Genomic DNA, 27,759 nt, shown 5'->3' with positions numbered 1-27,759 from the left:
TTTAAATAGACACATATAATCTTTCTGTGAACAGAGATCTGGAATAACTCCATATTATTAGAGTTTGATGTTAAGCCCTTTATCTGCACTTCAACTGAACTCAGGTTTTAACCGCCATTTCCAGGAGAATTATTTTTTTTTTTTTTATGAAACCCAACCCACCCTTGTTTACTGACATACCAGAGTTTTTTTTTTTTTTATGCAAAGCATCACATCGTTCCCTCTGCCAAGGCTCCAAACTAATGCCGTTTGTTTGGAGAGAAGCATTTCCTCCTCCATATGGTTTTAATAAGGAGTCTCTGAGTGTGTCTGTATAATGAAATCCAAATAATGTTCATGTTTTATTTGGTCTGATTTCAACAATTTCTGCAGCTATTTCAATTCAATTATTTAGATCATCTTATTTAAGAGAACCAAACAAAGAAAGAAAACCTATCTCAAGTATCAAGCTAATTAGTGGCTTGTAGTGGACTTCAGAAATTAGATGACAATTTCTTTATGTATTTAATTTTGAGTTGGCACATGTTGCATGGTGATGGTGAACATGTTGGCACCATCACCATGCACCATTTACATTACCTTTCTACATATTAAAACAGAATCATGCCAAACACTCATCAAGTTTATGAAAATTAGTTCATTGGTTTTAATCAGACATGATCATATGTGGCGATGTCTGAGTGAGACAATCTATTTATTATTTGCTATCTCCCTCACATGCCAGGCTTTTTGGACCTTTATAAGAAGAATACAACGTAAAACTACCTTCCTCTCCAATGCTACTTTTGTGTTGTTGTCTGGGTGAGCGAGTTGTTTAGTGTCTAATTACTGAGGCCAATTTATGGACTGACTGACAACTTTTCACCTGTATTTTTGTCATTATCTCACCCAAACCCTACATTCATTCCACGGTTTTTGGAACTCGACAATAATGCAACATCTCAAATTTCTCCTTCTCAAATTTCATCCACTGTGATTATTATTTTATGGCCACTATAGACACTGAACAGGTCTGTCAAGAGGTCCTGGTTTTGTTCAGGTTGTCACTTTTCCAAAATGACCTTTCACTGAGACACTTATTAACTGTTAGCTTACTGTCTGGGTTTATAGTCTGTGAGGTTTATGTGTAATTTACAGTTCCCTGAGCACTATTTATGGTGTACAGGATCTCTACAGTGTCTGGCTATGTTGTCAGAATATATCTTCATGGCCTTACTTCGTAAGATGTGCTGTGCGTTTCTTTTGATGAAATTAAAGAGACTGTTTGTGAAGTGAAAATGAAACAATAATTTAGCATATTGAGAATGCTTCCTGGAACATTAGTTTCAGCTGTGCAAGGAAATTACTCTAGATAATGTTAACCATATCCTTCATCACAAAATCATACTATAAAAACCAGTAAAGAATGGTCTTATATTGTACATGTGGTCAAGTTATTAAAAGAGCAATGCCATGAAGTCTGAGAATTTTTTGGAAGGATTATAAACCACGAAACAAGTAAAAAAGTCAACAAAAGTTAAAATGTCCATCATTTTCCAATTAAGGACATATATCTGACAAAATAGCCAAAGATCTGTGCTGATGTCAAGCCAGAGCTCTTCTGTTTTTGATTTTACCAGTGAAATAAGTTTGGCCAAACAATTTGATTTTTTTTTTATTTTTCAAAATAATAGGTCTAGAATAGTACTTATACCACATTTTCATGTAGAAATTTTTTTTTTTCATTGCAAAACACATAGTCTGCCTCACTGATACATTGGCAAGATTTTAAAATGTTTTTGAAAGAAGCATTTTATGCTTGTCAATGCTGCATTTATTCGATTAAAAATTATTTACACACACACACACACACACACACACACACCCACACTCACACCCACACACACACACACACACACACACACACACACACACACACACACACACACACACATATATATATAAATATATAATTTAAAATAATATATTTTAATTTATATTTTATTTTTATTTTTTTATATCTAATTTATATTTTATTCGAATATATTTCTCTGTGTATTTTGTTCCTATGATTGCAAAGTTGAATTTCAGCAGCCATTATTTCAATCTTTAGTGTCACAATATCAGAAAAAATCATTCTAGTGTGCTGATTTGGTGTTCAAAGAAGAATTTATTTATTTATCATTATCAGTGTTGAAAACATGTTTGCTGCTTAATATCTTTTTTGAAATTGGATTTATCATTCTAAGATAAAAAAAAAACATTTAAAAAGAGTTAATACATATATATATATATATATATATATATATATATATATATATATATATATATATATATATATATATATATATATATATATATATATATATATACTAAATAAATTAATATTTTTCTATTTACATATACATATATATGCATATATATTATCATTCAACTTTTGAAGAGTAGATTAAAACATTGTCAATTTAAAAGCAAATGTTCAGAAGCTTGCTTATTTTTTTATATTCCATATAAACTATTCAGATTTGCCATCACAACAACCGTGTTTAAATTGCACATTGGAGTATTGGTTTAAAAATAGCTGTGACTTCAACACAGTCTGACGGCTGTCTAGACTTTTTAACATAATCTATTTGTAGAGCCTTTACAATTGATTTATTTATTTATTTATTTATTCATTTATTTTATCGTTATGTTTTGTTATGTTTAAATCATAACCGGTAACACTTTAGAATAAGGCTCCATTAGTTAATGTTAGTTAACTACTTTCGTTAACATGAACTAAGCAAGAACAATCCTTCTACAGCATTTATAAGTCTTAGTTCATGTTAATTTCAACATTTACTAATGCATTATTTAAATCAAAAGTTGTGCTTGTTAACATTAGTTAATGCACTGTGAATTACCATGAACTAACAATGAATAACTGTATTTTCATTAACTAACATTAACGAAGGTGAATAAATACAGTAATAGATGTATTATTCATTGTTTGTTCATGTTAATTAATACATTAACTAACATTAACTAATGGAACCTTATTCTAAAGTGTTACCTCATAACCTAACCTTGGCCTAACAGCACACCATTAGAAATATCAAAGACAAATTCAGTCAACTTCCATGCAATAAAGTCACAAGTCAAAAAATGTGTTTTAGAGCTTTGAGCACAAAATCTTTACTAGTCTAGTGTATTTCTCCCTTTAACATGACCTTTGCTCTGGCAGACATTTTATTAAATATCTAAGTGAGATAATGCTTGTGAGAAATGAATTCCGCTTGGAAGAAATAAAAAACTGGCCTCAGCCCGTGGCTTAACATCTGGCACAGTTTACTCTGGCAAGTCATATGTTATTCAGGAAAGGGAAAACATGACACCCTCTAGCTTTTCATTTTTAAAATTCCAAACTTAAAGCATAAGAAATAAGTATCTACTGTACATTGTTTTCATACATTGTAGGACAGCAGCGCTCTTTTTGACAGAAGAGGTGAGCGACAGAATTTTCTCATGGCCCATGAATTCTGTCGTTGTGTCAGCAGATCAGAGTCTGACACTGGGACAGCACACATTAATGTGAGTTATTAATGATACATTGGGCTAAAATTAATTTGGCTTAGTCTGTTTCTGAACATTATTACTTTGCCTGGCTTATTACATTCAGCAGCTTTGATTGATGGTGTAAGTACGTGCCGTTTGGAAAGTTAGCATAATGAGGTGTTAACCACTGAAGAATTACGTTTTGGTTTAATGAGAATCTCTGACCTGTTCTTGAGGTCAACATGTTTTCTTTGGCAACAGGAAACTTCCATGAGGTGTCATAGACCATTATAGAGGATGGACTAAACTTCCAGGCCAGCTGCAGACACTCGGGGCCTAAGGACACAAGAAAGCAACCAGGCATTAAATGCTCATGAATGGGCAACACAATCTGCACGCTATTTCCTAGTGTTTGGGTGGTCATACTACACTTGGTGTTTCATTAAGTTTCATTCTTCCACATGCAAATATGGGAGAGTATGCACAGTACTAGCACTGCGTATACATACAGTTTCAAGCTGAAACCAAAGAATGCAAACTTCTGCTAGGGTTGCCATTCAAATTGACCTTTGCACTCTAAAAAATGGTGGGCTGTTTTAACCCAACTTTGGGTCAAATATGGACTAATCCAACTTTTGGGTTCAAAATTTAATGTAAAAATAATTGACCAAAAGTTGGGTTGAAACAAGCCAGCATTTTTTAGAGTGAATTAGAAGCTGGTATCGGTGTCTAAAACCATACAGCATCATGTCAATGTGTAGCAATCATCACTCACATTTCTTCAATCAATCAAGCTGTTATTATTATTTGTTATTTATAATTCATAACTTAAATGCAAAAAGCCCAAGAGTTTGACATCATATACACTTACCTAAATTCATAGCAGGGTCCTAATGTTGTGGGTAGGCATCTCTCTAAAAAAAAAGCTAGTCACCTAACAACACACAGGCAACCAAAATCAAGTTCCACTGAAACTCATTAGAAAGCTTGAAAGGTTTGGCTGTTGGGGTTTATCGATTCAGCTGGCTCCCACATGACTATTAAGTTTTCATTCCAACAAGGAATCAATTTCCTTAGAAAAATTGTTTGGTATCTATCCACATTTTCTAGACCAAAAATGCAGATTATATCATAAACAGAATCCTGGAGATGAAGGCTGAGGATAAGTTTGTACAATAATGAATCTGAGAAAGAAATAAAGCGATTGAAGAGTAAACAGATTTCTTAAAGAAACAAAAGGGAAAAGGGAATTACATCACAGGGACATTCAAATGTCAGTTGTCCTCTCTAATGTTAATACTTTGTTTCCTGATTGGAACTTACTTTCATGATGCAATAAGACAATTTAACACTAGATGTGTTAAAACAACTCATTGCCTTTATGTACAGAACATCGAGAGATGAAACATACTGTAACAGACTAGAATTAGTTGTCACTAAATTGGTTCTTGATCAAGTAGATCTTATCTCACCTTGGCACTTGATTTTGATCGTTTGATTGATGAAAAAATCTCCCAGCCAGCACAAGTTGTTTCAAAGGGGTGGTTTACTGTTTTTCTTTTTTCTCTAGGCTTGATTGTGTTTATGGGGTGCAGTCTAACGTGTTCATTCTTCAATTTTTTTTTTTTTCCCACATAATTTATATTTATTCCACACCGATCTTCTCTAAAGCAGCACAACATGGCCTCACCCCCTTTGTTGTTGTGTTCCCGGAGGCAGGGTTTATCTGGGTTTGAGATGTAATGGACCCGGAAGAAGCTCATTGTAGTCCCTTACCAGCCGTTTTTGTAGGCATTAAACTGACAATCTCCGTTTGCATTGAACTTTCGTTGCAGCAACTTTGCAGATATTCTTTATGCTCAAACAGCAACATTACAAACTAACTAACCTTAAAAAAAGTGAAATCACAATCAACCATCCACTTTAATAATAAAATAATACAAATGACGCAGTTCGCTATGATATTTTTTTTTGTAGTGAAAACATATTACATTGACATTGTGCATTTACTTGAAGAGAAACCTAACTATTATGTATTCTACATTTCCAAAATTGCAGTTTAGTACTTGCCACTTAATATATATATATATTTTCAGTAATTAAACAGCCAGACAGTAATTTGACAATTCAAATCTTAAAATGGCAAGTTTTGTACATTTTACAGTAACATGTAGCAACAACCGAAATGCAATGTGAAATGTTATAAAACATTTTGTCCTTGCTGGGTAGATAGCTAACCATATTGTATACATTTGTTTCATGATTTCACTATGAACTGACAAAAGTATTAATGAAAATGGAAAAAATTTGGTTAAACATTTTTAAAATTGTTTTTTTGGGAAAAAAAAGCTTAACAAAAATGGCCCCCTCTTTTTTACATTTGTATAACCCTTTATTGGTGTGCAAAGAGAATAAATTGTATGCTATCTCATGAAGTCCTCCTCAAAAACCCATTTTTAACATAAATTTATAACTGTTAAAATTCTATATTTACAAATTGGGAAATCAAACAAATATGAACATTAAAACTTAATGTTGTACATTGCCAGTCAATTAATACATTTGTCTGTACAGTTCACACGGCTCATTGCCTTGGTTTTGCAATTTCATGCCAAGTCAGCAACTGTAAAATGTGTTCATTTGAACTTTTCGCACAGTGTTTCATAAACTTGCTCCTATGGTACCTTTAATGAGTGGAAATATTTGGTTTACTTGAACTCGTAATGAAAATCATGTTTCAGAGTACCAGCTCTGAATGTTCTGTGATTATGAGGCAAATGCAGCACTACTAAATAAACTTCATAAAAGCAATAAAGCAGAGTCTCATTAGTCCTATGGCTATCTGTGTTTATATGCTAACGCTGGCTAAAGATTGAGTCTATTGGTTGGTACCTAGTATGATCTATGGTTGCATAGCAGCCTGGCTCTGTAACCACTCTTAACATAAAATCTTTGAGAAGTGGCTCAGTATACTGTATAGAATTGTGCTTGAGGTCTATCCAAAGAGTGTTGAAAGCCTTTACAAAGTGTATTGTTGTTGCAAGATCCAATGTTTGAGGAATGTATATGTGGGCCTCTAAGATTCCAAAGAGTCCCCACCATTGTCTTGTTTAGAGAGACATCTCTAAGTCAACGTTTACTACCACCATTACTCTGTCCAGAAAGGCAGTCAGTGCATTATCATTTTTAAGGTTTATGTCTATCTGCTCATGAACTCTGAGAAGGCTCCCCTGGTGGTCCAGGTATTCCACGTGGCCCCTGTGGTCCCACAGGTCCTTGTACTCCTACTGGTCCTGGAAGTCCATGCACCCCTGGGAGTCCAGCTTCCCCTCGGATACCTGCCACTCCTCTGGGGCCAGGAATTCCATCCTTCCCAGAAGCCCCCATATCACCCTTTTGTCCCTTTTCACCACGAAACCCTGGTGGCCCTAAAGACCCTTTTTCTCCTTTAAGTCCTGGACCACCTTTAATCCCAGAAGGTCCTTGCACCCCTTGATCACCCTTAATTCCCATAGCACCCTTAACTCCTTGAGATCCACGATTCCCTGCAAGTCCCCTGTCTCCTTTCGGTCCTGTTACACCTACAGGTCCTTTGCCTCCTGATTCTCCCCTGTTTCCCTTTGGACCTGGTGGACCAGACACACCTATAAAGAATCCAGAAAAAAACACTTAGAGACATAAAGAACATGTATGAACCTATTTTTTATAGACTCTACAACAGAGGTCTTCAAATCCAGTCCTAGAGGACCACTGTCCAGCAGAGGTTAGCCCCCAACCCTAAGTTAATCATGGTCTTCAGAATTGGTTAGGGCTGGAGTAATACTCTGCAGTTCAGTGACCCTACAAGACTGAATTTGAGGAACTCTGCACTAAAGGTAGACCACAACCTTTCAGAATAGTGACGTTCTGAATCAGCTTTGCATGACTGGTGTCTACCAGCTTCATCTCCTCAATCACCATGGATAGGTTCCTCACATCAGCATCGAGGCGTACATTCATCATCATGTACTGCATTCTCAGAGTGTCAGCTAGGTGAAGAAGAAGCAAGACTGTGTTGTTAATGTTCTGCAAATCTTCTGTGTGACTGTTCAGTCTGGATTGGCAAGAGGAACTCTCTTGGTTGATGTATTGGTACATGCTCTGGACATGGCTGACAGTTCCTTTGAAGCTGGAAGAGAGCGTGTCAATCTCCATTTCAATGGACTTTATTCTTGCATCCAAAGTCACAAAGCGTTCCCTGGTCCGGTTCTCGTAGTACTTGGCATGGTATTGGTGGTCATGCATGTTCTCCTCATGTTCATCAGTGTAAGACGAGACATTGTCCAGTTGCATCTGTAGGTTAATGACTTGCAAAGTGAGGTCATGAACCATCTCTGAACTCATACTAATACGCTGGTGGGTGGCAGAGACACTATTTTGAATAGCCCTCACAGTCTGTGTAGTCATACTGGCATTGGACTTCAGGGCACTTAAAACTCTGCTGTAGTTCTGCCAATCTGATGTTATTTTTTGAAGCACCAAGGTTTCCTCCTCTGCCTTTCTTTGAAGTGCACCTATCCACAATGCACTAAGGGCAACAGTAGTGTTGATTTGTTTCATTGTGGCCTTCAAATCATATTGATCCTCAACAAAGGTTTTCATCCCTTGATCTGTTTCATTGATGACAACCTGCCAGCCATTTACTTGATCCAGGTACTGACCCAGAGACTGGTTTATACGCTTGATGAAAATTCCAAAGGACTGGAGGTCTCTAGTCATTCTGTTGCTGGATTGTGTGAGACTTTGCTGGGATTGGGTAGCCTGGTCCAACTTCTGCTCTTGACTGAGAAGCATCCTGTGGATATCCTCATATTCTTTCTTCAGTCTGGCAATCTCCTCTTGGTATTGTGCAACATCTAAGCAGTTGGAATTGTTATTTACAGCGCTGATATCTGCAATACAACCACCCAACAGTGAATCCCTTGTCCAACTAACACAAAATACACTGTACATTGCATGAAAATTCAGTTTTGTTTTAACAGACTGTTTTGTAGGCCACTATTTCTGTAATAAATGATTCTTCATGAGGTTTTACTCTCTGAGGGGTTCACTGACCACATTTTAAAAACGTTTATGTTAATTGTTGCCTTTAAGTATAATAGTATATAAATCGTATTGAAATAACACCGCTGTAGATTTTATGATACATACCAATTCCAAAAATGCATGTATTGTGAAATAAGAATTCTTACCTTTTATACTCTCTTGGACCTTGGAAATCTGTTTGTTGCTAAATGTTTCTTCTTTAGATAAGTTGTCGACTCTCCTGAAAACTGACATGACAAATTTATTGATATTAAAACCATTATTTTAGAAATTGAGGTGATGTGAAACAAACAAATAAACAAAATAAATAATAAATGTTTGATACAAATTTCTAATTCTAAGCAGAAATGTGAAATATGTGCATAATATTGTTGGAACGGTGAATGCATCTTAAGTGATCTCTGTTTTCTCAGAGAATAAATGTGTTTGGAAATCTTTTCAGAAACTTTCTTTACACACCAATACTTAATCTTGGACTATGGGGACTGGTAAATTGTAATGGAACCTCATTTGTGGTTGTAATGTTCTGTATATTTCAGCTGTATGCATGCATGTCACCTGCTGTATTTAAAAAAAAGTCTAAAATTAATTTTGTTGACTTTTTATCACTAAACAGGATACTTGTGTTACTTGATCAACTTGCCTTGTGCAAACTTCAGATTACTTCCTACATCAAATTCCTTAACATAACAGTATTCATATTACACACATTACTGCTTGTTATACAACAACATTTTTGAGGAGTTACAGCAATATGAAACAGATGTGTATGTGGCATCATTATGAAATATTTAGTAGTTAGACCTGTTTTTTCTTTAAATGAAACCATCATCTTGTCATCATATATATTTCATCGAACCAAACAACATTCTTCTTGATTTGTTTTGCTACAGTTTAACTAGGTTGTTGGCTAACATGGTAGCATCACTTCCTGCCACTAAAAAATGTTCAAGAAGTTCTTGTTGAAACTCCATTGCATCTGAAACTTGGGTGTGTTGTTGTGGTGAACTATATGGATTTGCAGTTCTTTCACTAATGACTTTTGTTGTAAGTGGGGCGAATTATTCAGATTTGGCATCCAACATCAGATATGATGTGAGATTTATTCTGTGGGAAAGGTTTTGGCTTACTTCTAACTACTAAATCTGGAAATTGTTGACTTTGAGCGTCATGCTGAATCAAAACCCACGTTGTAACCCACATGTGTTTGCAGGATGAAAATTGGGGTGCCCTACATTCCTTTCTCTGGCCCATAACTGACTCCCCCCAGCAGTGTCTTGTCATGTGAAAAATGCCGTTTGCTGATTCAAGATCAAGCATTTATATCTACCTCATAGCTTTGTTCACTTTGGCATCACTTTAAAGAATGAAAGGTGAAAAAAACATGTTGCTAACATGGTTGTTAGAAAACTTACCAAGGGATGCCAAGACAGCCACTGCAATGATAAGCAAAGCTAAAAAGCCATAGAGCATTTTGACAGCTAGCTGAAGAGAATGTGTCTGCTGACATTTCATACATCCTCCTCTAGCTCTTCCTGTGGACACACATACACACTCTCATTTGTCATAAAGAAACCTGGTATTCACTCCAGATATGAGCTTGATCATAAATTAGCCATTATACCCTAACTCTTATGTAAAAAAAATTAAAACTTGATCCCAGAATAAACATTAAAAAGGCTGTTAACATTCAAATATTTGTACAGCAGTGCCTGAAAAAATAGACTATGTGACTAATAATTAAACTCAGCTCACAAATTCTGTAAATAAAGCTTTTCTAAACACTGAACATTTGCCAAGAACTGAACATTTAAAACAGATGTACAATAATCACTCAAAAAACAGTGGTGGGTAAATGTTGACATATAAACACAGTAAAAAACACTTTAAAGTCAGTCCATTTTCAGGCACAGTTTTCAAATTTAGACAGATATTTATCTAGAAATCCAGCTTACTGTAAAACTCTATTTTTTCAAACTCCATCTTTTGTACTCAGGGATGCCTCGTTAATAAGGATAGCAATAAACTTTAAGAAAGATGAATTTTTCTAACCTCTCAAGGGAGGAATTTCCTCTTCTTCTCCAGTTAAGTCCTCCTCTACAAAGAGAGATCGCACAAAATATGAAGAGTCAGGACTTTACAATTTATAACATCGTTCATTGTATTGGCTAATCAAACACAGTTCCCCTTGAGACTCATCATCTACCTCCTGCACAGAACAAAAACATTGTACCATCATATTTTCAACATGTCAGGTCTCAGACTTTAATTGCAGGAGATTATAAGAGGACATCTAGATCAACTGCAGGGATTAAACACATATTTGGTCTTATAAGTCTATATCAAAAGGGCTCAATTAAAACTGAACAAAGAAAAAGACTCCACATACCGTTAAAAAGTTGGTTCTCATAGCCATTATAGCTGTAATCTGTAAAAGAGGAAAAAAGCAGCAGGGTTGATGTATGTGTTCACAAATTAAGGTCAATAGATTGAAACATTAACTTTACCTGGGGAGTGAGACCCACACTCTCACTTTATCACAAGAAACATAAATCATAAGAGAATTTAAATATAAGACCTGCTTGCTAGCACCATAACACAAAACCCAATCAACTTGGACGGATTCGTACTAGAAGAGGTCACTGCTGGAAAGAGCGATATAGTAGCACAATTACACAAAATTGGTGAGGGAAGAGTTTTTACTAAATTTGATTGGATCTTTAGGAGGATTTATTTCCTGGGAATATTTTGCTTGTCAGAGATGCTCTTATATGACAAAAAGGGCCCTTACTAAGGCTCTTTTCAGTTTAAGAGCCCAGTTGCATTTGTTTTAATGGCATATTAAATTGTCTTTATTTATTTAAATAAAGTAGGTTTTATTTATTTTATTTCATATAATTTCATATTTTTATTTTATGTCAATGCATACATATTTACAAAGTACATATTTTAAGTAATTAAATTAAATAATAGCATTTTTGGCCAATTATTTTTCTCTGCAACATCAACGAGACGGTACACCGGGTAAACAACATGCTTTGGGTGGGAAAATCTTCACAAATAGAACTGGATGATTGTTATAACATCTGGAAAAGCATTGTCAGCAAAGGGTAAGCTGGAATAAGCTTTTCCCCTCTTATTGCAGCCACCCATGATGACAGTCAGTAAACTAAACAGCTGATTAATACCTGCTGAAGTTCAACCAAAATACTGTATAAAGTGCTTCAAGTGAGGAAAAGTGGGACTATATACAAAATCAGAACATTGAAGGAGCTTTATGAACAAGGAACAATAATAGAAAAAAGTCTCAAAACACTATTACGAGGAATGATCCGGTTAGGTCATTGTTCTGTGTGATTATGTTCTAAGAGTACCAATGTCATTATGTTTTATTGTATCTCCAAGATCATCCATATTCAACAGAGCATGCTATTTCCCATGGGATGATGAAAATGTGGGGGTGTTTCTATGGAAGCCTGCAATCTACCATGATTTGGAGACTTATGGTCTTACTGTAGACAAGCCAGGGTTTGCTTTGGAAATTGGGCTTTGATTCTCAGCAGAAGTATGAAAATGTGGCATTGTGTTCCAGGAGGAGAAGAAAGGACAAGAGTTAAGGAGCATGCTTTAAACAAGGAATGGTGACTCAACATTTCTACACCCTGCAGCTGCAGTGCACTGGATTTGTCCTGAAGGTAAAGAGTTGTTTATGGAGATAGGCCAGTTATCACTGCCAATGCTGTTAAACGTCAACCTGTTTTCTCTTTATCAGACACTACTTTTCAGAAAGCACTTTTAAAAGAACTTCCCTCAAGACAAGTATCAGGGAGGGAGTTCACACCTGCTTCGTCTTCTGTTTGTTTTAAATTTGGGTCTGTATTTTTCAAACCCCGGGCACGTCTTGGAGCCATGCTTTGCTTGCCAGACCTGCCAAGTTCATGTTCTGAGGTAAAACTGTTTATAACTACTTCTCAAGCCGCTGAGGTCAGGTCTAGCTGAGCCAGAGTGTTAGAAGGGGCAAAAGCTTGATGGGGGAGAAAGTGGAGAGACTCTACATTTCCTCACCAGTCCTGGCTACACAGGTGGCTCTGAGCAGGCACAACCTTGGGTCTTGTGAGTGTTGCCAACAGTACATAGGAAAAGGAGGGGACCCTTCACTCTGGTCTGGACGCTTACAAGGAAGCCAAGAGCCTTCAAAAAGCTGGGTCAACAGAAGTAAACTTAAAAAGTATGAAAGTTAATAAAAGAGACAGGATATTTAATTAGCTTGCGGGGTCATTCAAGGACTTGGAGGATATGGAAAGTTTCTAGAAGTTTAAGAGCATAAGATAAATATGCCAATGTTTATAAAGGGTGGGCAGTCACATCTGTGTGCTTTTAAAATTGAGTTACATGATGTAAGGTTTGAACAAGCAGGGAGCCTTAACTTTACATGTTATGCAACAATATAATCAAATAAATGACACTTAAAGGCCAAAATCTGGCCATGTCTCCTGATTGCCCTCGAAACCAACAGCAATTGTTGACAGTATCACATCAGCATGCATACAATTTAGGTAGCATTAGAAGGAAAAATTCTTAAAACATTGGTTATCTCCGGTATACATATATAAGTAAATCAGTCCACTCTGTCAGATGTTGTACAGTATGTTAGCAACCAGCTATGAAAACAACACCTGTGCCCTGACCAGACATTAAAGGCTAATATTTCATTCTGGGTCTTTCGAAACACTGTGAAAATAACTAAAACCATATGACTAGCAATGGTGGCACGTAAATACCAATCGGAGACAATGATGTACCAAAGCTGTACAACAAGATGCACTTAATCCACCAAGATGTGGTTGTCAACATATTTAATTTTTCTTCACACAATATGTGATTTGTTATGATGCATCCTTCAGCTCATCCTCTTTTCCAGATATACAAAAAGGAAGGCAAATGTTTAATACAACACAAGAGTTGAGAACACTTTGGGTAACAAGGTTTAAGATGATATCTCCTTTCAGAATTTCACAATGTCATAAGTTTGTAGTTGATTTCTTCAGCACCTTTGTACAGTGGCCAAAGATATCTGATGATTCACTTTAACCTTCAGATCTTGCATCGAGTGAGGTTTTCTCAGGTGGAACTTCTGGGGCTTTGATGAACGAATTGGCCGGATGGCCATAATCTCTAAACTGTGGGTATAAAAAACATCTAATAATACTAATATTATGTGACCAGATGTATGCAGTGGGTATAAAACATCAGTCAGAAATGCCTGAAAGGAGATGGGGAACATAGGCAGAGGGCAGGGTCTTTCCAAACCACAGAAACCCGAACACAACTAATAAAGACAAGTGTCACTGCAGTTCTGGTTGATGCACAGCTGCTTTACACACATTTTTAAAAGTATGCGCAGTTCTACACTATAGAGTTCAATTGTAGAGTTCAATGAAGAGTAACTGAAAACATTCATACTGTAAATTGTAGTTTATGAAAATAAAGGAGTTAAAAACTGTAGGTAAATCTAACCCCTACTCCCTTCTTTAGATATAAACATGTTTACAGTCACACATGGGTTGCCCTAATTACATGAAAGTACATGTTTTTGCCTGTTTTACAGCCCGTTTAGAGACAGAGCAAAGACAGCCCCCATTAGACTGTAACAAAACACATTTTTTTCTTTGACCATTAAATGGGTCTGTGTTCAATTATAAACAAATATGAAGTGAAAGTGTGTTTCATTACATCTGATGCACTTCAATTAGATGTAATCAAGATTAAGAAAAGTCCATCTGCCAATTACAAATAGATGCATTAGTCAGATCCTGGGAAAACAGCTGAAGGGAATGTATGTGTGTTTGTTAGCACTGGCTCCACACCTGCTGCCCACACCAAGAACGAATAACTCGCCGCACATCTCTCACTGCATGAGGTATGCATTAAGAGCCAAGCTCTTTCATGAGTTTCTGGATTATGCATTAAAAGAGTGAAAAATTGACCTTAATCTTGGATATGGTTGCTATAAATTAAAAATCCTAAGTATGCAGATCCACATGTTCCAATTCCCTTAAAAAATAACTCGGCTTTTGTCAACAACATCTAAGTGCTACCCCATCAGTGTGGTTATCTAAGAATTTAACTAAAAATTTCAACAGCAAATGGTGTCAAGCTGGGACTGTATACTGTTTTCAGAGTAACAGAATGACAAACTCGCATCCAATATCAACAGGTACCTGCTTTCTTTAGACCTTCAGAGTTGGATCTTGCATACGTGCTGTCAGCATGCTCATGTTCACAGTAATTTAAAAGTGCTTCCATAACTTATTAGTCATAGTAGGAATCAATAAAAAGAAACATTGCTTACCTTTCATGTTGATTCTGTAAAGTCACCCCAGGTTAGTTAGGTAAAGATGATTGTGGAGACTTGAGACCAAATGTATTTCACCTGTTCGGGTATTCAAACTTGGCATTTATTTCAATGACTCATCAGAATCCAGAGCATCAATCAAGAAGCATACTGGGTTTGTTTACACAAAATAAGTCACCAAATCTGCGGACTAATCCACTGTTAAGGTCCCCTGTGGGCACAGCTGGTGTGTCAGGAAGACCCCTCTATAACATGCTGCTTCTTTGCTATAGAACCAGAAGAAAATAATACCTTGGACAGTAACCATGTGCAGCTTTAGGAAACATGCCGGAGAAAGGGAGAGGTTGTTTCTGTGTGGGAAAGGGAGGGAATGGATGAAGGGAGAAGGAGGAGAGAAGGAGGAGAGAAGGAGGAGGTGGGACACGGTGTGTGTGTGCTTCAGTAAGTCAGTCTTGAGCACTGGCCTAATTGTTAACAAATGTCTGGTATTGAAGCAGCAGGCACCTTTATCTTCTGTGCTTTCTGTTGTTGGAGATTTACACATTAAGTTAATGGAACAAAAAGGGACATGCTGTTCCCCAACAGTCCGTTGTTGAGAGGAGAGATAAATATTATTATGCTAGTGCTTTTGTAAATGCAAAGTGCAGCTTCATACTTTTTCAGTTCAAGTCAGTGCATCTTCCTAGAAACACAATTTTTGTTCTATTTAACAACATCAGCATTCAGTTTGAAATCAAGTCAAGTTACACAGTCTAAGATTTTTTCGGCTTTCTACTGTAATGACAAAGCTTGTTTTCAAATGTTTTTATTAACATAAACTGGGAATATTGATATATTAATTAAATTAACCATGATTTATTTGGGTATTTGAGAAGTTATAACTACATGTTCCTCATTTTAATTTAGTGTTAGATTATTTTGATATCATAATTTATTAATTTAAATACTTTTATAGTCGTGTCCCCCTTGTAAGTTTGATGAGGCCCCCTGGTTAAAAACATTTAACCTGTGTTAAATGAATAATTGTCATTATTTGCGCAGCATGTTGTCGCATTTGTGTGACTTTAATTCTTCTAAATATGTTTTACCATAAAAATATAATATAGTTCTATAAAAGTACCATATAAGTCATCTAAATGCCAAATTTGGTGCATGAAACTAAGTTTAAATGTGATATGAGAGACTTTCAAAAACTAATAAATTAAATTTCAGGCTATTTCTTAACACAAAACTATTTTATGACCTCAGAAGAATTGAAATAAAGCACACAATTCATATGAGTCACTTTAATCATGCTTTATTGGACATTGACAGTCGTGGTCACTATATGATTTATTTATATATAAATTAGTAGCAGAAAAATTCTTCAAAACATCTTTTGTGTTCCACCAAAAAATATATAAAAAATTAATTAAGTCATGCAACAAATTAGGGTAAGTAAATGATGACAGAATTTAATAATTTTGGGGTGAACTATTGCTTTAAGACCATAATCTGAAATAATTTATTTGAAAACAACAACAACAAACCAATTCTTTGTACAGCATGTAATTATCTCTGCGTAAGTCAGATGACTTAAAAAAAAAAAAGAAAAAAAAGTGACATGACATACAGCCAAGTATGGTGACCCATATTCAGAAATCGTGCTCTGCATTTAACCCATCCAAAGTGCACACACACACACACCGTGAACATACACCCAGGGGCTTGCTCAAGGGCACCTCAGTCATGGTATTGCCGGTCAGAGACTCGAACCCATAACCCTAGGGTTAGGAGTCAAACTCTCTAACCACTAGGCCATGACTTCCAAAAAGTCCTCTTTACCTGCACTTTCATTCTCCTTCCACATGAGACAAACATACATATATCTCACAAGTCTTCTGATTCTGATTATGCATGTGGGATTTATTGATAATTGATTACATCTAAAATTATTAATTATGCATTAGTCAAGTGTCAACAATGTCAATCATGGCGAAAAAATTCAATGACATCAAAAAATCACACATTTACCATGTTACTAAGTTAGAAAGGTCCATTTAGGACAAGAAATTTGGGGAATTCTGTGTCCCATGTGGAGATTTTGCAACCATTCATGGAGCTCGGATTTGGGAAAAAGATGATGATATAATGTTTCCGTTCATTTTCAGTTCATAACAAAATCAATCTTACTTCTGCTCCACTTTAATATCAGTTCTCTTTCTGTTATTGTTCATCCATGATCACGAGAACAAAACAAGTCGATAAAGTGAAACATGAGAAAAACAAAGAAAGTAAAAGAGGGAAAGAACGTAAAAGTGCTGTCTGACAGGAATTATTACAAACATATTCAGCCACCATGGTATTTAAAGTTGACCACTGGTAAAACATCATGGTAATATCATGGCACTGTGCCTGAAAAATACTTACAATGCCATTTTACATAGTTTGATTGTGTTCCTTTTGGCCATTGCATTAACTTTTTGGCCTTGCAGCCTGTGTTAAACACTTCCAAACCCACTCTTCTCACAAAAGCAGCATTATAAATAAAGTAAGAACTGAACTGAACTGAACTGAATTGAATTAATGAAAAGGTTATACTGTTTCTTATTTGACTTGTGTGCAAGCTCTCACTTGGCTGGTGTTCACAGCTCACTATTTTAGCTTCATTGTTAATATGTATCCAGATGTGGATGCAAATGTGCTTCTAATAAATAGAATTAGATTGATTATGTGTTTACTGAGGAAAGAGAGATGTGATGACAGCTAGTTTAAAAAAAAGTATCATTTTAATGTTTATCAGATTTCACTAGTAGCCTATAAAATAATATTTTTGGGACTGTTGAGAAACAGGGAATACAAAAAAAAAAAAACTCTTAATTTTTGTTAAATTAAAAACAGCATTTGTATTTGAATGGAAGGTTCAGGAGATGACCTGTTGTTATTTGCACCAGTGTTTCTCCAAATGCTTTGTTAGCATGCATAAAATTACTCCAAAACCACCAACTTTCATCTGCTTGCCAAAACTGCAAATAATGCCAGCAAATAGAGTAGTGTTTAATAGACTAGCATGCAAAACATCTGGAACTTCATATGTTTTCAAACGGATTCAGATGACTTTACTAGTAAATAGGTTACAGAACACCGGCACTTGGAGTGTTTGTAGCACACTATGATGCATGTTACAATTAAAGAGATTAGAATGACATTTCAGAATATGCTAACAAAATTTTGCACAGCTGTTCTAGGAGAAAAAAAACACTAAATATAGATTGTTTCCCCCCTGAATGTCTCTGTTATGCATATTTATGAAGATACTGTTGTTATTCATTTAATAGTGGAGCAACCTTTCTGCTTGTGTTTCCAGTCTTTGCCTTTCATAGGAGTTACTGCCACCCAGAGGACAAAACTAAAGTTATTTAAAGAGAGAGTTCACCCAAAAATCTTATAAACTAAAGTAAACAGTGAAAATTTGATTCCTTGAACTAATGGCAGGAGAACAAAACAATGTTTTGGCAATGGTAAAGTTCCTGTAGATTTGAAACCCCTGTGTGAGTGCATTTACTACACTAAAAATTGGATGGAATGTTTAATACTTTACAGCGTGCGGTGAGTGATATTGACAAAGGAGGACCAAAGGACGGAGGTGATCAGGTCATATTTGCTGGAGGTAAATGTACCTGTTCTGTTGCCAGTAAGAAAATTGAGCAACATAAGCCACAAGATATTCAAGATTAAAAGTGGGGTATGTATTTTTCAAACTGAGTCAGGCCGAGTACCAAAACAAACGTGTAGCCAATCAGCAGTAAGGGGCATGTCTACTCATGAGTGGGAGGAGATAGCGCTCAGTGCATAGGACAGACATTAGCCAAGCGATGACAGAAAGATAAAGATGGCATGGAAAAAACAAAAGAGGAAACCGTCAGCAGAACAAAAGAAGGCTTACGATAAGGCAAGAAGTAGGACCCATGTAAACATTGGATCAGCCTTCCAGCGCTGGAGAGAACTCAAGGAGCGGGAAAGCCTACAATCGGATGCTGAGGTTGCTTTGTTTGTTCTTGATAGATGAAAAACATTGGTTTTGCTTTGTCTCAGGGAACAAATATATGCTGCTGGCTTTTGCTTGATTATGCTTCTGTGTCATAATCGTTGCCTGGGTTGCGTATGTATGTTTGGGGCAGAGCTATCAAAATAGGGGCGAGACCCTTTTGGGTTAGTGGCATGTTTATAACTTTTTATTATTTATTATTATTATTATTATTATTACATATTCTGAAGAATATGTGAGTCTAAGAAGTCACCGCTTTGATGGTAGGGTGCTGAGGATGGTTGCCCGGCAGCTATTGTCCCAAATTAAAATAATAAGAGTCAAAAGAGTAAAACAGAGTTTGTGATATTTTTATATTTAATGAAAAGTGAAAGTGAAGTCACATTCAGCCAAGTATGGTGACCCATACTCAGAATTTGTGCTCTGCATTTAACCCATCCGAAATGCACACACACAGAGCAGTGAACACACACACACTGTGAGCACACACCCGAAGCAGTGGGCAGCCATTAATGCTGCGGCGCCCGGGGAGCAGTTGGGGGTTCGATGCCTTGCTCAAGGGCACCTAAGTCATGGTATTGAAGGTGGAGAGAGAACTGTACATGCACTCCCCCCACCCACAATTCCGTCCAGCCCGAGACTAGAACCCACAACCCTTCGATTGGGAGTCCAACCCTCTAACCATTAGGCCATGACTTCCCATGAGTAGGATGACTTAACATTTTACAGATGCATGACATCAGAAAGAGGATGTGGCTCGGCTGTTTGTCTGGATTTGTTGTTTGTTTGCCCACATGTCCAGTGGGGGAAAATGTGGGTTTAGACTTGTTTCCACACTGTGCAATATCCCACAAATATTTATAAACATGCTTTGAATCACATTTGCTTAAATATCAGAATGTTAGGAGCAGTGCTTTCCTGACATTTATTAGCTTCCTCCGTCTTAAGAACATCTCACAAAAAAACTAAAACAGCTCTAGGATGAAAGCTACCTGACAAGCTATGATGTGATTAAAATGCAGTTTCCATCCACTACAGGAGTGATCTGTTGTCTTAATGTGTAATAAGTAACTTTTCTTTTTTAAGGATTTTTTTCCCACCATGTAACGCTTTTGTGGTATTTGGATGTCAAAAATCAATGGCCTTATTACCAAAGCTTGGATTCAATCATTTCATCAGCTTGTTTCCCTTCAATTAGTCGACAAATTGATCAATGAGTTGATGTGCCTCAGTTGTTGAGTAAACACTGCCAAAATAATCCACAAATAGTGCTTGTTTCATTCAGAAACTGAAGCTCAGATCAGTGAGGCCTATGACCGATCAGTTCCAAAACAACAACAACAAAAAACAGTCCTAACTGAAAGAATACAAGTTGAAAAAAAATATTGAATTCATGATTTGGTGATAATACAGCACAGAATGTGGCAGAATATAGCAAGAAATGTTTAAAAGTCACACCAAATTAGTTTAAAAGAGATTAGATTTTAAAGACAAGGGTTAAACTTGGGCTTGTATAACCGCACACTGGTTTATTTAGTTTCAGCACTGTTATGAACTTATTCTATAAGATTCACTGAATTATTCACTGCACGGCTAAAGCAGATGTTATGCAGGTCACATTAAGGTGATTTACCACTGTTAAACGTTGGGACTGTCCAATAGTAATGAATCATCCACATCTTTGCCAGTAAATTTCAGAAGGCAGATTTTCCCGTAAGCCCCATGTTCAGGCTGTGCCTCTACAAGCACAATGACATGAGTTAGATGGTGCAATGTTGCCCACTTCTGGTCAGAGGGAGCCTCTGCCGTTGAGAATAACAGTTTCTGGAACAGTCCAAAGCCACGGTCATCTCATCCCCTGAATCACGTCGTCAACATCACCCAGCCTCCCAGTATAAAAAACAAATCAGAGGAGGCACGGTCCATCTGCAAGGAAGATTGAGAATTCAAGCAGGGTGAGTACACTACAGAGAGCATATTACAAGGATGTTGACAATCTTGTTTATGCAAATATGGTTTTAAATATATTATTATATAATTATATATAATATATAGGCTACATTTATGTGAGATGTTATTTATATTCTGATTCCAGTGATGTAATACCTATTTGTTGTATGACGTACTATAAAATGGCATCTTAATTAATGCTACGTTTGTGCATTTTGCCAATAACCCACTACTGCATAAATGTAAACAAGATTCTGTTCTGATAGAATGACATATCATTTATGCTGTTTTTGAATTACAATCCATCCTCATGTGGTTAATGTCATCCAAAAAGTCTAACTGGGCTGTTTGTTGCATCGAGTTTGTCTGTGCCTTCCCTAGGCAAATTTGTATAGATTTTTTCATTGCAGAGAGGAATTTGTCTCACAGCCCCAAGTCGATCATGGGAACTAAGCCAGGTCAACTGCATTCAGGATGCATACTGTGCCCTAGCAAGATATCAGTATACAAATCAAACCCCCTTACTCAGAGCAAGCCATCTGTGTGATACGCTTGGTTTCTTATAAACACCACATGCCTTAGATGTGTAACCTCATTCCAAAACAAACAGAACAAGATTAGGCACAAGGACAATATTAATTCAAACGAAAGCAAGACGAAGATAAAAGGGTATGCTTGCAACAAACAACATTTTTGAGAGAATTCAAGGTTAGGTTATGGAGGAAACAAAAACCTGAAAGTTGAACACCATATTTTACATCACAAAAAACTTTTTTTGTGACTCAGTATTTCTGTCTGTTCATTGGCTCTTCCAACATTTGTGCATTTTTCTTATGTAACTAGGCTTCTGGCTTTAATTTGGCAGAGCTGGGGTTTCTATGTACATGTACAAAGCAGAAAAAGAGGAAACCTGTCCCCATGACTGACTCGAAGCTTTTATGATGTTTACTTAGACTCTGGTGTGAATTATCAGCAGCTGTTGAGGACCACTGGTTTGTCTTTAGAAAAAAAAAAAAAAAGCATGATTAAAAGTGCAGCGTTATTAAAAAAAGGGTAATCGACTTGGTCTCACGTACATTTCTGCAAATTCACAAAACTGGGATTACGTTTTGTCGGAACAAGCTTTAGTGAAGGGGATTTGCTCTCAAATCCATGTAATCAGTGAAGGGAACATAAATGTTCGCAAGTTTTCAACCCCATAAATGATTTTGTTCTTCAAAGCCTTTTGGTTAGATACTGGTTAAAGGTATAGTTAACCTAAAAGTGAACCATCGTTTACTCGTCCTCATTGTGTTCCAAACCTGTATGACTTTCTTTTTTCTGCATGACACAAAAGAAGATATTTTTACCTTAGCTAACACTGAACCCCATTGACTTTAATGTATGGAGAAAAAAGTAAAAAAATAAAAAATAATATATATATATATATATACACATCTTCTGTTGTGTTCTACAAATAGAGAAAAGCATTCAGGTTTGAAATGAGATTAGGTTGAGTAAATAATGTTTTTTTATTTTATTTTTTTTTGTAAACTATTCTTTGAACATTGTAGCTGAACTATCTTAAGACACACCACATTTTTGGCTATGATGTTACATAGCCGTTACAGAATACGAAATGGTTTCAGGATGGTACAAAATGGCACAATAAATCTGTTTGGCCCTCTGTTCAAGGTCGCAGAAAGACAAATGCCACTATTTATATCAGGCCTACTATATAAATAGACATGCTGATACAATGGATTCATTGCCCACATTGTCTGTCTAAGCACGTCCCACACAAACCGCAGTTTTAAATGTGTGGGTTTTGCAGTTGTTTATGTGCATCATAAACTTGCTAAGTCACTTCCATCACAGCTTAATTAAAAATAGTTTCACTATTAACTGACCCACATTTTCCTGACTTATGTTCATAGTGTTACTACTTCTGAAACCAGGACACCATCAGCCACCAAAGATGAAGGTCTCATGCTCTCTGATGGGACTTTCTCTTCTCTACCTCTCTGTGGAATGTCTTTTACCCCCAACTAAAGAGGATCTCAACCGTAAGTTTTTTTTATTTATTTTTTTTTATGTGCAGACAGGTTGTGCTCAATTAAGAACAGTAATGTAACCATTATTACTTTTTGGCAGAGATCTCACTGCTTGGTGAAAAGTACCTGGATAAACAGATTGAAAATGCCATCACTGGGGTGAAAGAGATGAAGACTGTGATGGAGCGAACAGAAGAGGATCACAAGAGGTTCCGGTCTGAACTGGAGAAAACAAAGCAACAAAAAGAGGTGAGATAGATAGATAGATAGATAGATAGATAGATAGATAGATAGATAGATAGATAGATAGATAGATAGATAGATAGATAACATTTAAGTAATTTATTATCAGTTAAGGAAAGTATATTCATAAATTAAACATTGACCTATACCAATTAAACCTGAGACTAATTATGTATATCAATTACATAATCTACATATTTTAATACAATAAACATATCAAGTTAAGTAAATTAACATTAAGTAATTTATCATGAATTAACAGTAATTTATTTATAATTTACTGTAACTTTAACCAAGACCTATAAAAAGTAAATAATTATTTAGATCAATTATATAATCTACACAGATTCATACATTTTTATAAATATAAATGAACATGAATTTTTATAATAAATTCAGTTCAAGTTGCATAACTTGAGAACATTAAGCAGTTTATTATGTATTAACAATAAACAACAGTATATTCATAAATTAATATGAAACTAGATCAAAAGAATTATGACTAATTACATAACCCCCACATATTAATTAATTTTTAACATTTCAAGTTGTATAAATTAACATTAGGGTAATGTATTTGGAATTTCTGAATGTAAATGAATTTTAACTTAATATATTTCAACATTAATTCATAAATGCTGGGAAAAAGTTTTCATTGTTACTTCATGACACCCGTTGCATTAACTAATGTTAACAAATTGAACTTTATTTTAAAGTGTACCTGCAATCAAATAAAATGACCTTCATACATTTTTTAAGTTTGACTTAAGTGTCTAATAATAAGTGTCTATAATCTGAGGGCCCTGCAGTTAATTGCTCTTTTTTTTTTTCTTGTGCTGTTCCATCAATAAGAATGCTCTGATGGAGGCTCAGGAGATGGAGGAGAAGCTGAGTGAGCAGCAGAGCATGTGTAATGAAACCATGCAGGCTCTGTGGGAGGAGTGCAAGCCCTGCTTGAGGAAAACCTGTGTTAAGTATTACTCACGCACCTGCAGCAGTGGAGCCGGCTTGGTGGGACGACAGGTGATACATCTGCGCAAACATCCCTGCAGTTATCCTGACTTCATTCTGCCGTTTGCAACCATCCCTCTCTTTGTCTGTTTTTAGCTGGAGGAGGTTTTGAACAGGACCTCTCCCATCTCCATTTGGATAAATGGGCAGAACATGGAGACCCTTTTGGACGAGGACCAGCAGCAGACCAGACGCTTCCAGGACCTGGAGGAGCGGTATACAGAGGTTGCAGATGGAGTGGATAACATCTTCATGGACAGCATGAAGGTGTTTGACCACATGCGTTCCTTCCACCAGCCCAGCTTCTTCCCCAGTTCCTTCCGTATGCCCAGCATGTTCGAGAGTCATTCCAGCCGTGCTGCTCGTGTCTACAGGTCCCCTTTGCACAACCCAGAGTTCCACAGCTTTCACAGCATGTTCCAACCCATGATGGACATGGCCAGAAACATGTTCAACTCATTCGGGCCCTACATGGGAAGTGATGTGGATTTCCCGTCAGAAGGTAAATTTCAAGGTTTACAAGCCTGAATGTAACCACATATACAAAGTTAAAAGTGATGTTAGTAATATTCATCACACTTAAAGGCACAGTCCACCCAAAAATGCCATAACGTTGCTCCAAATCTGTGTGACGTTCTTTCTTCTGTTGATCATGAAAGAAGATATTTTGAAGAATGTTAAAACAGTTTAGGTTCCCATTGACTTCCACTGTTTTTTCCCCAATAGAAGTCAATGGGGAAACGAAACATTTTAGTTACCAACATTCCTTAAAATATTTTCTTAGGAAACAAAATGCAAGAAAGAAAATTCTGTTTTCATTCACTCATATACAGTGTGTATGTATGTATATATATATATATATATATATATATATATATATATATATATAAATGATTTATGATTTAAAATATATATATATAAAGGATTTATAAAATATATGCATTAATTTAAAAAACTATTTTATATAATTATTGTGTAAGAAAATAAATATAATTATATAAATATCTATAATTTTTTCACAACACACACATGTATTTTTTCTTTACTATGGCAATTTGACGTAATACACAATAATGATATAAAATAGTAGTTTGTTTTTTTATTTATATACTGCTTATACCCCAGATGCCTTTAATCTGTAAACCTATATTCATAGATGGCAGAGTAAACGAGGACGTTATTATAACTAAACCATTTGGAAATGATAAGATGACCTGCAGGGAGATTCGTCGCAATTCTGCCGGCTGCATTAAACTGAAGGATGAGTGTGAGAAATGTAAAGAGATCCAGCATATTGGTAAGAGCGATATTAAAATACAGGTCTCAATTTTGTGTTATATTATCCAGCTTCAAATAATGTGGTCCCAGTTTGGGAATTTTTCAATGAGAATTTCATGTGATATAACGATTAGAGCTTTGTTTTCTTCATCAGACTGCTCTGGAAAGAGGCCCCTGGAGGGCCCGCTGAAGGAGGAGCTGGAAAGGGCTCTTGCAAGGGCTGAGAGATTCACCCAGGAGTACAACAGCCTGCTAAAACGATTCGAAGAAGAGATGTTCAACACCTCGAGTGTGCTGGACCTGTTCAACAAGCAGTTCGGTTGGGTGTCCTCTCTAGCTAACCACACCAAAAATGAAGAAGGCTTCTTTAAAATACAGGCAGTAGGTGCCAAATATGTGATTCAGCACAACTGTAACTCCTTTCACTATGTAGATCACTCATTTGGCAACATTTTATGTGCAGGCGATGTCAAAGGGCTCAGATAATGCAGAGACCCCAGGTGACACTAAAGTGTCCGTTAAACTGTTTGACGGGCCAGATATGAGCTTCACAGTCCCAGGAGACATTCCATGGAGCGACCCCAAATTCTCAGAGGTGGTGGCACAGGAGGCTTTGGATCGTTACAAACAGAACACTGTGTGAGTCTCCACAGCAATCTTTTCCATTTTAATTAGCTAAAATCTTATTAATGTGATTAAAAATGTATCCAATATATTCACGTTTTCCTCTCCAGGGTCACAAACTAAACATTTTGGAGGGCCGACGCTTCTGGTGAAGAAAATATATTCTCTGAGAAAACTGAAAATCACTTGAGAAGATCCTTATGTATTAGAATCACAGTACTGAGAGATGTTGTACTTGTGTGTTGCCTAGAATTATTCCTGCTGTTTCATCCTGCTTAACATCCAGAGACCCTACAGAGATTATACAGAATTAGAGCTTATAATGCATTATAATCAACTTTACATTGTCAAATACCAATAAAACACACAATTCCATATTTTCCTCATCTCTTAATAAGCTAAAAGTTAGAGCAAGACAATTTAACACTAATTTTAATAAATGTAAAAGGTCACCTTCTATACCCTTTACTCACTTTCCCTCCGCTGGTGGGAAAACTTCCAATCTCCATCCAAACAGCAGAAACCTTTAAAATAAGACTGAAGACACATCTCTTCTGAGAGCATGAAGAGTAATTCATAGCCTTATCAGTAATTGTACTAAAATAAATTATTTCTACAGTGTTCTGCACTCACTTCTGCTCTAATGGTATTAAGTTGTGCTATCACGGAACATTTTATTTTCCCTTGAATTAATAGCTTCTGCCTGAATTAGATAAATGAATAATTCATCTCAATATTGAATTAAAAAAATATTTAATCAATAGCAAGACTGCTATTCTTTATCTTAGTGGTCAGGCTCAAATTAGAGTTTTAATGTGGTTTTACACCACAGCCCTAACTCGGGGGAACAATGTATTTCAATTTTGACAGAAATTAAAATGTGGCTGTGAGGGACCGAAGTACAGTGTGTTCAGTGGATTGAACAACATACCATACCATAATGGATTCAGCCAACAAAACATGAATCTTTCTGGAAAACTTTCAGCACACAAAAACCGCATAAACCAGTTTTAATACAGTGCATGAAATTGTAAAGTCTAAGTATATTCCTCACAGTCTTGCTTTCATCCATGTGAAATTAAATATAGCATCCAAACTGACAATAGTCTTTGCTAAAGTATACCGCACTGGGACTGTTCTCTAATTTCAAGACACTGAAACTATTTATAATTTGAATCATTAATTAAGACCAACAGAATGACAGAGTGTGATATTGCTTTTATACATCGGTTTAACATACTGGAAGTTAACAGTAACTTATATTTTCGACACAATATGCATCTAGATAATATTGACAGATTTTTACTCCACCAACGAAAACGGTTCCACACAAAGTCTAAACGGAATCAACCATTGGGTCTTCAAGCAACACACATATTAGCGGCGTTACAGTATCAGGGTTTTTGAACAAATCAAAGTGAAAATTGAGTCGCTCATAAAGACAGCAGTACCTTGTTTGTTCTTGAATCATTTTTTAACAAATCAGCTAAACGAATGCAATAACTACTCTGTGATAAAGACAGATGCTAATGAGTTGTTAAGTAACCTCTTATAAAGCAAGAGATTGATGCTATTTCTGTAACAAGAAATAAGACAAATGGAGTAAGAGAAACTGTGAATCTATCGGAAAACAGTTG

At 36.1% G+C, this 27,759-nt stretch overlaps 2 protein-coding genes across 3 annotated transcripts; one reads left to right on the top strand and one right to left on the bottom strand.

The window, feature by feature from the left end:
* Positions 1-5,132: 5,132 nt before the first annotated feature.
* On the bottom strand, positions 5,133-15,276 carry LOC127938109 (scavenger receptor class A member 3). Of its 2 annotated transcripts, XM_052534529.1 has the most exons (8): positions 15,248-15,276; positions 14,954-15,034; positions 10,991-11,029; positions 10,654-10,698; positions 10,017-10,136; positions 8,748-8,828; positions 7,404-8,447; positions 5,133-7,160 (listed from the first exon to the last, which is right to left on the bottom strand). In XM_052534529.1, exons 2-8 carry the CDS (start codon positions 14,958-14,960, stop codon positions 6,724-6,726), a joined length of 1,773 nt encoding a protein of 590 aa, XP_052390489.1. In that variant the 5' UTR covers positions 14,961-15,034; positions 15,248-15,276; the 3' UTR covers positions 5,133-6,723. The 2 variants fall into 2 exon arrangements, with proteins under 2 accessions (XP_052390489.1, XP_052390487.1); XM_052534527.1 differs by lacking the exon at positions 15,248-15,276 and having other exon boundaries at positions 14,954-15,102.
* Positions 15,277-20,774: 5,498 nt separating this feature from the next.
* LOC127938108 (clusterin) lies at positions 20,775-26,497 on the top strand. The gene is made up of 9 exons (XM_052534526.1): positions 20,775-20,938; positions 22,850-22,978; positions 23,067-23,215; positions 24,062-24,232; positions 24,317-24,722; positions 25,377-25,517; positions 25,653-25,879; positions 25,962-26,137; positions 26,233-26,497. Exons 2-9 carry the CDS (start codon positions 22,891-22,893, stop codon positions 26,243-26,245), a joined length of 1,371 nt encoding a protein of 456 aa, XP_052390486.1. The 5' UTR covers positions 20,775-20,938; positions 22,850-22,890; the 3' UTR covers positions 26,246-26,497.
* The last annotated feature ends 1,262 nt before the right edge of the window (positions 26,498-27,759 follow it).

The sequence above is a fragment of the Carassius gibelio genome, chromosome A20, assembly GCF_023724105.1.
Source record: "Carassius gibelio isolate Cgi1373 ecotype wild population from Czech Republic chromosome A20, carGib1.2-hapl.c, whole genome shotgun sequence".
Classification (NCBI taxonomy): Eukaryota; Metazoa; Chordata; class Actinopteri; order Cypriniformes; family Cyprinidae; genus Carassius; species Carassius gibelio.
The sequence above is the reverse complement of the archived record's forward strand: the minus strand, read 5'-3'. Positions and strand labels throughout refer to the sequence as shown.

Bases quoted from the DNA above. Each gene is read 5' to 3' on its own strand.
- LOC127938109 (XM_052534529.1), bottom strand. The intron at 8,448-8,747 runs GTAAGAATTCTT...GTTGTATTGCAG, and splicing joins GGTCCAAGAGAGTATAAAAG to ATATCAGCGCTGTAAATAAC. The intron at 7,161-7,403 runs GTTGTGGTCTAC...GATTCTTTATAG, and splicing joins GAACGTCACTATTCTGAAAG to GTGTGTCTGGTCCACCAGGT.
- LOC127938108 (XM_052534526.1), top strand. From the start codon at position 22,891: ATGAAGGTCTCATGCTCTCTGATGGGACTTTCTCTTCTCTACCTCTCT. The intron at 24,723-25,376 runs GTAAATTTCAAG...CTATATTCATAG, and splicing joins TGTGGATTTCCCGTCAGAAG to ATGGCAGAGTAAACGAGGAC. The intron at 25,880-25,961 runs GTAGGTGCCAAA...TTTTATGTGCAG, and splicing joins GCTTCTTTAAAATACAGGCA to GCGATGTCAAAGGGCTCAGA.